Below are 12,128 nucleotides of genomic sequence, written 5' to 3' on the forward strand. Positions count from 1 at the left end.
GGTTTGAGGAGGTTCTTTGTGGGGAATGGGGTCTGTGGGGTTATAGAAGGGCCCGGGGAGGTGTGTGTGGGGGGGGTCGGGCTCTGCTGCCCAGGAACAAGTGATAGAACAAGAGGAAATGGCCTCACGTTGTGCCAGGGGACGCTTAGATTGGGTATTGGGCATGATTTCTTCCCCAAAGGGCTGTCAGCCCCTGGCCCAGGCTGCCCAGGGCAGTGGTGGAGTCCCCATCCCTGGAGGGGTTTCAAAACCCTGGAGATGGTGCTGAGGGACATGGGGCAGGGGTGGCCTGGGCAGGGCTGGGGGAAGGATTAAACTTGATATCTTAGAGGTCTTTTCCAACCAGAATGATTGAGTGAGGGGATGATGGGATGTGAGGGGATGGTGGGATGTGAGGGAAAGCCCCTGAGGGATCAAGGGTGTGTGGGAAGACCCATGAGGGGGTCCTGGCCATACCCTGGGGGGTTCCCCTTGTGTTGTCCCTTCACCTGCTCTCCTGTTGCCTCCTGCAGGGCCCCCCGCGCTGCTCCTCCCTGCAGGCCCCCATCATGCTGCTCTCGGGGCACGAGGGGGAGGTGTATTGCTGCAAGTTCCACCCCAATGGCAACACCTTGGCCTCTGCTGGCTTCGACAGGCTGATCTGTGAGTCCTGGGCTGGGGCTGCTGGGATCTGAGCCACTGCTGTGGTGGGTTTGAGGCAGGTGCAGGGAGGTGGTTCTCTCTTTTGAGATGCCCTCTGGAGTGCTGGGTCCAGTTCTGGAGCCACCAACAGGAGAAGAACATGGAGCTCCTGGGGAGAGTCCAGAGGAGGCCAGTGGGATGATCCAAGGGAGCAGCTCTGCTCTGGAGACAGGCTGGGAGAGTTGGGATGTTCAGCCTGGAGAAGAGAAGGCTCCAGGGAGACCTTAGAGCTCCTTCCAGGGCCTGAAGGGGCTCCAGGAAAGCTGGGGAGGAGCTTGGGACAAGGGCAGAGAGGGAGAGGACAAGGGGGGATGGATTAAAACTGCAGGAGGGCAGGATTTAGTTCAGATCTTAGGAGGAAATTCTTGTGTGTGAGGGTGGTGAGAGCCTGGCCCAGGTTGCCCAGGGAAGCTGTGGCTGCCCCATCCCTGGCAGTGTGGAAGGGCAGGTTGGATGGGGCTTGGAGCAACCTGGGCTGGTGGGAGGTGTCCCTGCCCATGCAGGGGGTGGGACTGGATGACCTTTAAAGTCCCTTAACACATTCTGTGACCTCAGCCCTCAGTTTGCTGGATACTCAGTGCCAAGTGCTTCCCCTGGAGGGGAGAGCAACTTCTTCCTGCTCCTCTGGGCCGTCACTGTCCTCATGTGGGGCTGGTAACACACTGTGCTGGTCACAGCCTGCCTTCCCAGGTCCCTCACAGGGGTACCTGTGGGTCTGTGTGACTGCAGCAATCTGCAGAAACAGTTCTGATGCTTTGCCTTGCTGAGGTGAAGATTATTGCTGTTCTTCATGGACTCAGATGGATGTAAAACCATAAATGGGCTCAAACCATCTCGGTCCTTCTGGGGTTCACATGATGCTGTTCATTACTATAGAACATTCCAGGCTGGGTAGTAGCAATGGGGCATAGTTCCTTCTGCTGAATTCCCAGAGAGTGGCTCCATCCACAGCAGGGAGCTGTGTCTGTGTGTCCTTACCTCTCCCTTCTTTTTCCCCCCAGTGCTGTGGAATGTCTACGGGGACTGTGACAACTTTGCCACCCTGAAGGGACACAGCGGGGCAGTCATGGAGCTGCACTATAACACAGATGGCAGGTACAGCCTGTGTGGGCATCTCCCAGGACCCAGCCTGTTCCAGAGGAAGGTGCTTCCTTCTGGCTGCAGCCCCCACAGATCACCTGTCAGTGCCCCTGCTCAGCCCTCACACAGTGAGCACTTGCAGTGTGGCTTCCCCAGGTCAGGAGTGATGCCTGCTTGGGACTGAGCAAAGGATCTGGAGTTGCCCATCACCCACTGATGCCCTTCTTGAGGAACATGAGGAAGTTAGTGTTGGTCGTTTGGGAGAGACTGGGGAGGGAAGGAAAACAAGTGAGATATTTGTTAGTTTAAAAGGCTGTTCCACTGTTGCATCTGAGCTTTCCTCATGCTCATCCCAGAGAGTGTTTGAGGAGGTGAAAAACCAGTCCATATGTGTTTAAAAGTGGGCTTTAGTGGGGGTGCCTCCAGTGTAGCTGCCCTGCTGTCAGTCAGCCTCCCCTGAGACACCACCTTTGTCTTAGCACACGGGGGAGATTCTTCCCACAGAACTTGAGAGTAAAAAACGTGGGAGGGGAGGATGGTCTCCAAAAATGGTGGCAATTCCTCTTTGCAGCATGCTTTTCTCAGCATCCACTGACAAAACCGTGGCTGTGTGGGACAGTGAGACTGGAGAGAGGGTGAAGAGGCTGAAGGGCCACACGTCCTTTGTCAACTCCTGCTACCCGGCGCGGCGGGGACCGCAGCTGGTCTGTACCGGCAGCGACGACGGGACGGTCAAGGTCAGTGTCAGGAGGTGGTCTGAAAGAATGTTGGAGGGGTTTGCCATTTAAGTGGGCTAAAATCAGCCCTTTGTTACTCTGATGATTTCATTATCTAGTAACTTTAAGTTCAGAATTTAAAAAATTGGAAATAAAATGTGGCTGCTCCCGGTTCCTATAATTCTTGGTGAGAGCGGATTAAGAAGGTTCCTCTGCTCAGTTGTTCGTGCTGGTCAAGAGGGAAAGGGCAAGCTGTTAATGACATCTCACATGCTGGCCTTTCTTCCTCCCCTGCACTCCTTGCTCCAACCACACCAGGCTCTTGCCCTGGTTTTTATAGAGACCTCTAAAAGAAGGGATTTCAGGAGAAGATTTGGAGTCTCTGCCAAGGATCTGTGCAGCTCCCTGGAATTTTATCATCAAATATCTCTGTTCAAGTTTTCCAACTGCTGTGCTTTTCAGCTGTGGGATATCAGGAAAAAAGCTGCTGTCCAGACATTCCAGAACACATACCAGGTCTTGGCTGTCACCTTCAATGACACCAGTGATCAGATCATATCTGGAGGCATCGACAACGATATTAAGGTAGGACACCCTGGGACACCCTTGTCCTCCTGAGCCTCTATGGCCTCGTGCACCTTTTCCATCTTGTCACATCTTGCCTTGGTCAAGGACAAGTATGAAGGCCTCTTGGTTAATTTTACAGTCACAAGAGCCATGTGGTCCCACAGTATGTGACCTCCCTGTTGGTACAGGGCCAACAAACTCAGGGAGTTGCTCCAGGGCTCTTTGCCACGTGACACCCTGGGCAGCCCTGGCATTTCTGGCCAGGCATCCCAGTGCTGCTGTCATACATTGCTGGAGCCAATGTGGTCTGCTGGCTCTTCTGCCAGCCTGTGCCCAGCCCTCAGACTCTAAAGCCATATATGAGGTAAACCAAAGTAAATGTGGTGACACATCCACAGTCTCTGCCCTCTGCTCCAGTTTGCTTAGTCACCTGCTAGTGTGGAAAGTTCTTATTTAAGAGTGAGCTCAATGTTTCATTCAGCTGGTAACTGAGCTTCTGACAGTCCTGTGGTTCAGTCTGTCTTACTGTGCTTTTAGTCTTGGGCTCCAGCCTTACCCAGCCATGGAGAGCATGTGCTTGTCAGAGGGCCATCCCTAAGTGTAGCACTGACGTGAGATCTGTTCCTTCTGCCCCATGGAAGGCAGTGACTCTTTGGGAAAGAATAGTGTGAAATTTTGGAGGTTGAACAACTGCTGCTCTATGCCATGAGTCAGTGGAATCTGGGAGCTGTATCCAGGTGCAGAGGGATTCCTGTGCTAATGGAGCTGCTGATGTGTAACTCCTTGGTGTCTGGATACAATAGTTAAGAAGTCTTCTAAGGGGCAAATTCCCTTTTCCATACACAGTGTATACAATTCTAGCATTATCTTTTAGCCATCCAGACCCTGAGATAGAAAGCTGATGCCATCAGCTGCCTGATCAGTACCCATGTGAGACACTTTGGCAACAGCCTTTCCAGCAGTCTGATATTTTCACCAAACCACAATGTTGTGTCTGACAGGTTTGGGACCTTCGCCAGAACAAGCTCACCTACACCATGAGGGGACATGCAGACTCAGTGACTGGCCTCAGCCTGAGCTCAGAAGGCTCCTACCTGCTCTCCAATGCCATGGACAACACAGGTACATCCTTCCTGGGGGGGGGGGACAGCAGAGCTGTCAGATGCTGCTCCCTCCTGGTGGCTTTGCATGGCATTTTGGAAAGGAGTTTGGCTCCAGAGATAAAGCTGCAATTCTTGTTACACTGGTGACAGTCACCTCCTTTGCATCAGAAGGGTTTGTCACCTCTCCCAGAGGGCAGTGGGGGCACAATCTGGGCAGCCAGTTGAAGGCAGTTGCAGTCTGGCTCCCGCTGTGGGGGTTTGGATGTGTCCCCACAGCAGGGAGTGACAGCACCGCCTCCAAACCGCCTGTGTCCTGCGGGGGGTGCTCAGCCGAACAAATGCTTAGTGTGAAATTTTGGAGGTTGAACAACTGCTGCTCTATGCCATGAGTCAGTGGAATCTGGGAGCTGTATCCAGGTGCAGAGGGATTCCTGTGCTAATGGAGCTGCTGATGTGTAACTCCTTGGTGTCTGGATACAATAGTTAAGAAGTCTTCTAAGGGGCAAATTCCCTTTTCCATACACAGTGTATACAATTCTAGCATTATCTTTTAGCCATCCAGACCCTGAGATAGAAAGCTGATGCCATCAGCTGCCTGATCAGTACCCATGTGAGACACTTTGGCAACAGCCTTTCCAGCAGTCTGATATTTTCACCAAACCACAATGTTGTGTCTGACAGGTTTGGGACCTTCGCCAGAACAAGCTCACCTACACCATGAGGGGACATGCAGACTCAGTGACTGGCCTCAGCCTGAGCTCAGAAGGCTCCTACCTGCTCTCCAATGCCATGGACAACACAGGTACATCCTTCCTGGGGGGGGGGGACAGCAGAGCTGTCAGATGCTGCTCCCTCCTGGTGGCTTTGCATGGCATTTTGGAAAGGAGTTTGGCTCCAGAGATAAAGCTGCAATTCTTGTTACACTGGTGACAGTCACCTCCTTTGCATCAGAAGGGTTTGTCACCTCTCCCAGAGGGCAGTGGGGGCACAATCTGGGCAGCCAGTTGAAGGCAGTTGCAGTCTGGCTCCCGCTGGGGGGGTTTGGATGTGTCCCCACAGCAGGGAGTGACAGCACCGCCTCCAAACCGCCTGTGTCCTGCGGGGGGTGCTCAGCTGAGCAAATGCTCATGTAGGCACACCTACATGCTTCTGGGGAAACCTAGGCATGAAGGAAACGAGGAGCATGAGCAGGTCTTTGCATTTCCTGGGACAGGGAAGGCTGCCAGCACTGCCCTTGCCCTGTCCCTGCCTTTCTCAGCTGATGCCTGGGACCTCTCTCTTGCAGTTCGCATCTGGGATGTGCGGCCCTTTGCCCCCAAAGAGAGATGTGTGAAGATTTTTCAGGGGAACATACATAATTTTGAAAAGGTGAGTGCACTGCAGATCCAAACGTGGTTGTTTGTAAAATGCTGCTGCTCTTAACTTCTCCAGAAATATTTTTTTCAATCCGAGTTTAAACCAGAAAGGCTTTAATAAGGACTCACAGAAAGATTAACGCACAAAGTGGGATTCCAATTAAAGCTGCAGTAAGAAGATTTCTTTGCTTGGTTCAACCATAATTAGCTGTAAATTAAGTATTTTCTACATTTACGATCTACTTTGTGTGAAATAACAAGGCACTGAATGTTTCCAGCAGTAAAACTGAATCTGTAATTACTTTCTCATCTTCTGAAAGGGAAGTGCTCGTGATATTTAAAGTCTCAGGGTGATTTTAATTCAAGTAGAAGAGGAAAACCAAATCTTCCTCTGGAAATAGATCTGTAATTGTTCTTTTATTTTAGAATCTTCTGAGGTGCTCTTGGTCCCCAGATGGAAGTAAAATAGCAGGGGGATCTGCTGACAGGTGAGTTGCCACTGCCTCTGTTACCTTCAATCCTAAATCATTTTACAAGCACCCCTGAAATGAGCTGGATCACAATCTGAAGACTCAGAGTTATGTTTGAAAACCCCAGCGACCCTTTGAGGTCTTCTGTGAGCATTGTCTGCCCTGATTCCTGTAGCTATGTGTCCATATTGGCTTCCTGTCCATGGAGGAGATGTAAAAGCTTCTTGATGTCAAAAGCTGAGTAGAGATCTGCATTGCTGCTTATGGTCAACCACAGGATCCAGCACTAGGACCAGCAGGTGACAGGAGTGTGGTTGACAGTGAACTAGGTATGGGCAGATGCCTGTGAAAGTCTTCTGGAAGCAGGGAACCTGGGAAGTAGGGTGTAGTGAGGGGTTTATACTGGTAAGTACCACAAATACCAGTGAAGTTGCTGCATGGTGGCTTGCAGGAAGCACCAGTGGTGTTCCAGGGACTGTTGTTGAGCCTTACTTTAATTAATGAGAAAGAAGTAATAAAGATCAGACCAAATTAGCACACATTGGACTTTTAAATGAGATATTCTGTAAGCTAAGGTAATTGAGGAGTAAAACAGGTAGAGGGAGGAAGCCAGCAGAAGGCCCATTCTGGACACTGAAGGTCACCATCAAGGAGACCAGCCTCTGCTGGAGTAAATCCAGATGTACTCAGTGACATGGAGACAGGAATTCCTGCAGGCTGGGGTCCAGGGCATGGAGCAGTAGTAATCAGCAAATTAATGAATTTCTGGTAGAGGATACAGACAACTTTAGCTCTCACTGTCCAGGTACAGTGGGGCCAGCTGTCCCAGCAAGTGACTGGGATGTGACTCCTTCCCAGTCCAGTGCCCTTTAGAAGGGTTGTAGTAAAATCAACTACTTCAAGTGCTTGCCTGCTTTGCAACACCAAATGAAAAACACAACAGCAGAGTGCTTTGAGAAGGCACTTGATACAGGTCTTGCCTGCTAGATAAAATAGTTGTGCTTGAAGAAATGCTGCTTTAAGTAACAGTCATGGTTGTTAAGTTGCAGGCTTGAGTTTCTTCCTGTGTTTCAAGAAAATGAGCCAAAGAATAACCCCAGCCTGACAGTGGATGCTGCTAACAAAGCAAGGCTGCCCTGTGTTGGCACCCAGTGCCTTCTCTCCCTAGCCAGCAAGTGCTATAAATGATTCAGTGCTTTTTGGCTTGGAAAAGCAGCTCAGGTCTATTTCAAGAGGCAAATTGTACATGCAAAGTTTGTTCTTTGTCCAGGCTGCAAAGTCCTTACAAATGGGAAGGAGCAGGTGAAGCTGAGGAGCCCGTTGTTTGTAGCATTGCATAAGCCTGGAATGGTCTGGCCTTGGTATTCCAAGGCTGGGCTGAGGAAAGAGCTGCTTATTCCCAGCATGCTTGGATTTATAAACGTGGGGCTGCCCAGTGGCATTTGCAGCAACCTTCCTTTGGAGGAGTGTAAGGCAGTAGTTTGATTTTAAATGTGGTTTATGGGCTCCTCCTGTGCCCTCAACCCTCTGCAGTCCCCGTAAATAGCTATAGTGAAGCCTCTGGGGTGTGTGAGCAGCAGAGCTGCCCTTGACACTGAACCCAGACCATGACTGCCCTGCCACTTCCCTTTTCTGCCCCAGCAGATTTCATTTTAGCAGCCAGTCACCTCCCTGAAGAGCAAAAGGAGAAGGCAGAGTGTCACTCAGAACTGGCAGATATCTTAAGCCACTGAGTCTTTTTTCAGAGGTGTGGCCCTGGTAACAAATGCCATTTTACCAGGCAAGGCTGTAGTGTTTGGGAGGGAGGGCTGTGGGGTTCCTTGCAGTTGGGGTGCAGCATCACAAGGCCTGGGTTGTTTGTGGGGTGTCACTTGGGGCTCTTTTCATTTGGATGTATTAAAACACCTCCTCCCTCCTGCAGATACTCACCATGAGCAGGGGCAGAGCATTGCCCTGCTTCCCTGTGGAGCCTGCATGTGGCCACCACACTGTGCAGGCAGCAACCCATGGGAGGTGACTTGGGGACAGTGTGATTGATGCTCTCTGAGACCATTTATAAGAGTAATCTGGAAGCTCATCCATGCCTGGTGCCCCCAGTTTCTTTCTGACCTGCTGCCTGAAGGACACCAGTGGCCTCTGCTGCTGCCCTCCAACAAGGTGGGGTGCTCAGGCAGGACCCAACAGTGGTGGGAGACCACAGGGGGCTGCAGGGGGTCACCAAAGAGCTCAGCACTATCTGCTCAGCACCCTAAAAAGGGCTGGGAGGTGGATCTGGACCTTAACATCCAGCAGGAAGAAATCCCTCTGTAAGGCTGTGAGGGATTGTGCAGGGGCTGGAAGAGGCAGCCAGGCCCCCTTCCCAGCCAGCCCTAACCAAGGGTGACCACCAGGCTCCTAGGCAGATGTTGGTGAGAACCCTCCTCCCTGCTCCCACTGTCTCCTGTACCCACTGAGCTGCTGCTCTGTTGAGGGTCTCCACAGCCCCACACTTTCCAATCCATCTCTGCACCCCGAGGGGTAAGGTGGGGCTGCCATGCCATGGTGGTGGTGAGGCTTTTAACATTGAGTTGACATGTTAGCTCCTACCTGCTCAGACCTCTGCTCTTCTGGACTTGGCAGTGCAGCATTTTGCTCCTGAGAGGCTCCTTGTTTATCCACACTAAGAGCTGCATCTACTACAGCCTAGGTGCTGGAACTGCTGCAGGAAGAAGCCATTGGGGGGGCACCTGCTTTACCTTCTCAAATGTCTGTCCTCATTATGACTCTCTTGTAGGTTTGTCTATGTGTGGGACACCACATCCAGGAGGATTTTGTACAAGCTGCCAGGCCATGCTGGATCAGTGAATGAGCTGGCTTTCCATCCAGAGGAACCCATTAGTAAGTCATCCCCACCACAGATCAGCTGGGGAAATAGTTACAGGGCAGGCTGAACTTCTGATCCTCTGGGAAACAGCCCCAAAATTGTGTGGGGCCCAGAGCCCCAAGTGTCAGAGACAAATTTAGGGTGGGCAGACTTCTGCCTGCTCCTCTCCTGCAGGCAGGAGTTGGGCTGGATGTGCCCTGGAGTCCTGGGCTGAGCGTAGGGTCTCTGTGCCTGTGTCCTGCCCAGGAGGACTCTGGGGGTGTGAGGGTGCCCATGAGCCATGGCTTGGCTGCTGCTGCCTAGAGCTTGTCTGGACTTGCCAAGGGCCATGCAAAAAGGTTTTGAGAGGTGTCTAGGTTTGGACACCAGGGATATAACCATGCCTTTAGTGATGGTTATTCTCAGCCTGGAGAAGACAAGGCTCTGGGGGGACCTTAGAGCAGCTTCCAGTGCCTGAAGGGGCTCCAGGAAAGCTGGGGAGGGGCTTGGGACAAGGGCAGGGAGGGAGAGGACAAGGGGGGATGGATTAAAACTGCAAGAGGGCAGGATTTAGATGAGATCTTAGGAGGAAATTCTTTGGTGTGAGGGTGGTGAGACCCTACCCCAGGTTGTCCAGGGAAGCTGTGGCTGCCCCATCCCTGGCAGTGTTGAAGGGCAGGTTGGATGGGGCTTGGAGCAGCCTGGGCTGGTGGGAGGTGTCCCTGCCCATGCAGGGGGGTTGGAACTGGATGGTCTTTAAGGTCCCTCCCAAAGCAAAGCAGTCTGGGATTCCATGATTCTATCTAAGGAGTTCTAGCAACCAGGGATTGTGACTCCACCCCGGGGTCCAACTTACCCAAAAGCTGTAGGAAGCAAACAAGACTCTGTCCTGCACGTGGCACTGGTGGTTTTTTCAGGACCATTTTAACACTGTGCATGAGCTGAGCCCAGGTTTGGTGTCAGCTTCTGCACTCAGTGTGGGCCCAGGCGGGACCATAGGGGTGCTGTTTGTTTCTGTGGGAACACTGGCACCATCAGCCAGTTCCCTGCATTGCTCCAGCCAAAAACTGACAAGAGTCGACCCCAAAGTGCAGCCAAGAGCTGGGCTGTGCTGGGGCTGACAGTCTCTGCAGCAGGGCCCTGAGTTATGGGTTTGTTCCTTGCTTATTTATTGCCCTGCCTTCAGGTCGGGGCCTGTGCTGGGACAGCAGAGCAATCTCTTCCTCTCCAGTTTGGAGCAGGTTGTTTGCAGTTGTGTTCGGCTGAGCTCCTCTGTGAATCAATCACTCAGCTGGAAATAAAAATTACAAACGTGTGCAGGCATTTCATGGGAGTGATGCAGTTGGTTTCTGGGAACATTTCTCAGTTGCTGCACCCACTGCATGATGCTGGTCTGCGTGGGGAGCCAAAATGCTGCAGGGTGACAGACACTAGTCTGAGTTCATGCAGAAATCCTGAAAATCGTAGAACACCAGGCTGGAAGGGACCTCAAGGATCATCTCTCCAACCTTTCTAGGTAATAATATAGTTTAGAGAGATGGCCCAGCTCCCTGTCAAGCTGAATCTTAATCTGTGTAATGTAGGAGAATCATAGAACCATTCAGGTTGGAAAAGCCCCTTGGGATCACCCAGTCCAACCATCATCCCTGCTCTACAAAGTTCTCCCCTAAACCATCTCCACCAACACCACATCCAAACGACCCTTCAACGCACCCAGGGATGGTGACTCCACCACCTCCCTGGGCAGCCTGTCCCAGGGTCTGACCACTCTTGCTCTGAAAATTTTTGTTCCTAATGTCCAGCCTGACCCTGCCCTGGTGCAGCTTGAATTCTCCACTTCCCTTGGGATAATCTCTCCTGGACTCAGGTGAAACCATTGTCAGTGTCAAGAGCAGCACTGACAGTGGGACTGACACAGTCCTTCAACTCTTGTTTTGAAATCCTGCACAGCCTCTTCTGGGTGAAGGTGGTTCAGTGGCCTGTGGTATTTAGATCCCAGCTGCATTTTGCCAGTTCTGCTAAAAGGAAAAAGTGCCAGGCAGGTTTTCCCGGCCGAGCTGTGCCCTCTGGTGGCCGGGAATCCCGGCGGCTGGGCCGGCTGAGCCCTCCTTGCCATGAAAATGACATTTCAGGACGCTGGAGAGTGTAACCAGCCTGTGTCAACACCTCCCCATGGTAATGCCCAGACATTGTGTGGCACAGTCAGACCTGCCTCGGGACAGGAAGAGCAGCCACACAGCGGGTGACCAGGTGCCAGAGGAGTAATTCCATGAAGTGTTTTGGGGGAGCAAATGAAATTTGGCTTTCTAGGTCATTTGCAGTGAGCAACATGAGTACTTCAGCTCCAAAGAGGTGTCTTTAGCAGAGGCCTTGAACTGTTGTGTTTCATTTTCATATTCTTCCCTCTCTCCCACAGTCCTCTCTGCATCCAGTGACAAGAGACTGTACATGGGGGAGATCCAGTGAAGCCCACGAGGAGATGCTGGGATTCCTGCCCACAAGATGATGGGATTCGTGCCCTCGGGGTCCTTGGTTTACAGAGTCAGGTTGACTCTTCTCACCTGTGCCAGCCCCTCCACTGGTGGCAGTGGGAAAACCTTGAAGCAATTTGATGAGACCAACTGCCCTCTCACAGGCTGCAGTGTCTGCATGGCCTCACTGTACAGCATTTTTCCACACACCTCCCTTCTTTGGGGAGGGTGGAAAACTTGGAATTAAAAGGAATTTGGTTTTGGCTGCGCCATCAACTATTAAACCCTTACCCAGATCACTTGAGATTGGTAACATTGTTTAGATTCCACATGTGGCTTGTATATTCCCTGTCAAGATTCTCTTGGTGTTTTTATACAGTGAAAATTGAAATAGATAGCTTTTTACAAGAACTGTGTGGATGGGATTTATTGTTCTGTTTCACTTTTCTATTGTACAGTTCTAAATCCAGGCCTTTGCTCGTAGATAACCTGGGGAAACCACAGATGGTGACTTCAGAAGAGCAGCTTTATTTTTTATTCATGGCAATAAAAATGACCACACTTGAAATAATTATTGGTCTGCTGCTGAAACCCGTTTTTATGTTTTGAGTAAAATCCAGCCTCCTGCTATAAATAAATGTAAAGGGAGTGAGTTTTCTGTGACAGGCCTGTCAGCAGTGGGGGGGCCAAGACTTGGAGGTGTGTCCCCTTTCCCTAACCCGGGTGGCACGAGGTGGTGGCAGGTCCTTGAGCAGGTTAGAGGGATACCTCCTAGACCTGTGGCTGCCTGCTGGGACAACACAGGAGTGTCTGCAGCCTGCCTCAGCTTCAGGAGGGGACCTC

The 12,128-nt window shown here is 51.6% G+C and overlaps 1 protein-coding gene across 1 annotated transcript; it reads left to right on the forward strand.

Moving 5' to 3' along the window:
• The first annotated feature begins 118 nt into the window (after positions 1 to 118).
• SNRNP40 (small nuclear ribonucleoprotein 40kDa (U5)) lies at positions 119 to 11,305 on the forward strand. The gene is made up of 10 exons (XM_009995163.1): positions 119 to 154; positions 432 to 642; positions 1,683 to 1,776; positions 2,333 to 2,498; positions 2,940 to 3,062; positions 4,046 to 4,166; positions 5,433 to 5,515; positions 5,929 to 5,990; positions 8,746 to 8,849; positions 11,231 to 11,305. Exons 1-10 carry the CDS (start codon positions 119 to 121, stop codon positions 11,278 to 11,280), a joined length of 1,050 nt encoding a protein of 349 aa, XP_009993465.1. The 3' UTR covers positions 11,281 to 11,305.
• Positions 11,306 to 12,128: the final 823 nt, after the last annotated feature.

This window comes from Chaetura pelagica, unplaced genomic scaffold (genome assembly GCF_000747805.2).
Source record: "Chaetura pelagica isolate M959 unplaced genomic scaffold, ChaPel_1.0 scaffold273, whole genome shotgun sequence".
Classification (NCBI taxonomy): Eukaryota; Metazoa; Chordata; class Aves; order Apodiformes; family Apodidae; genus Chaetura; species Chaetura pelagica.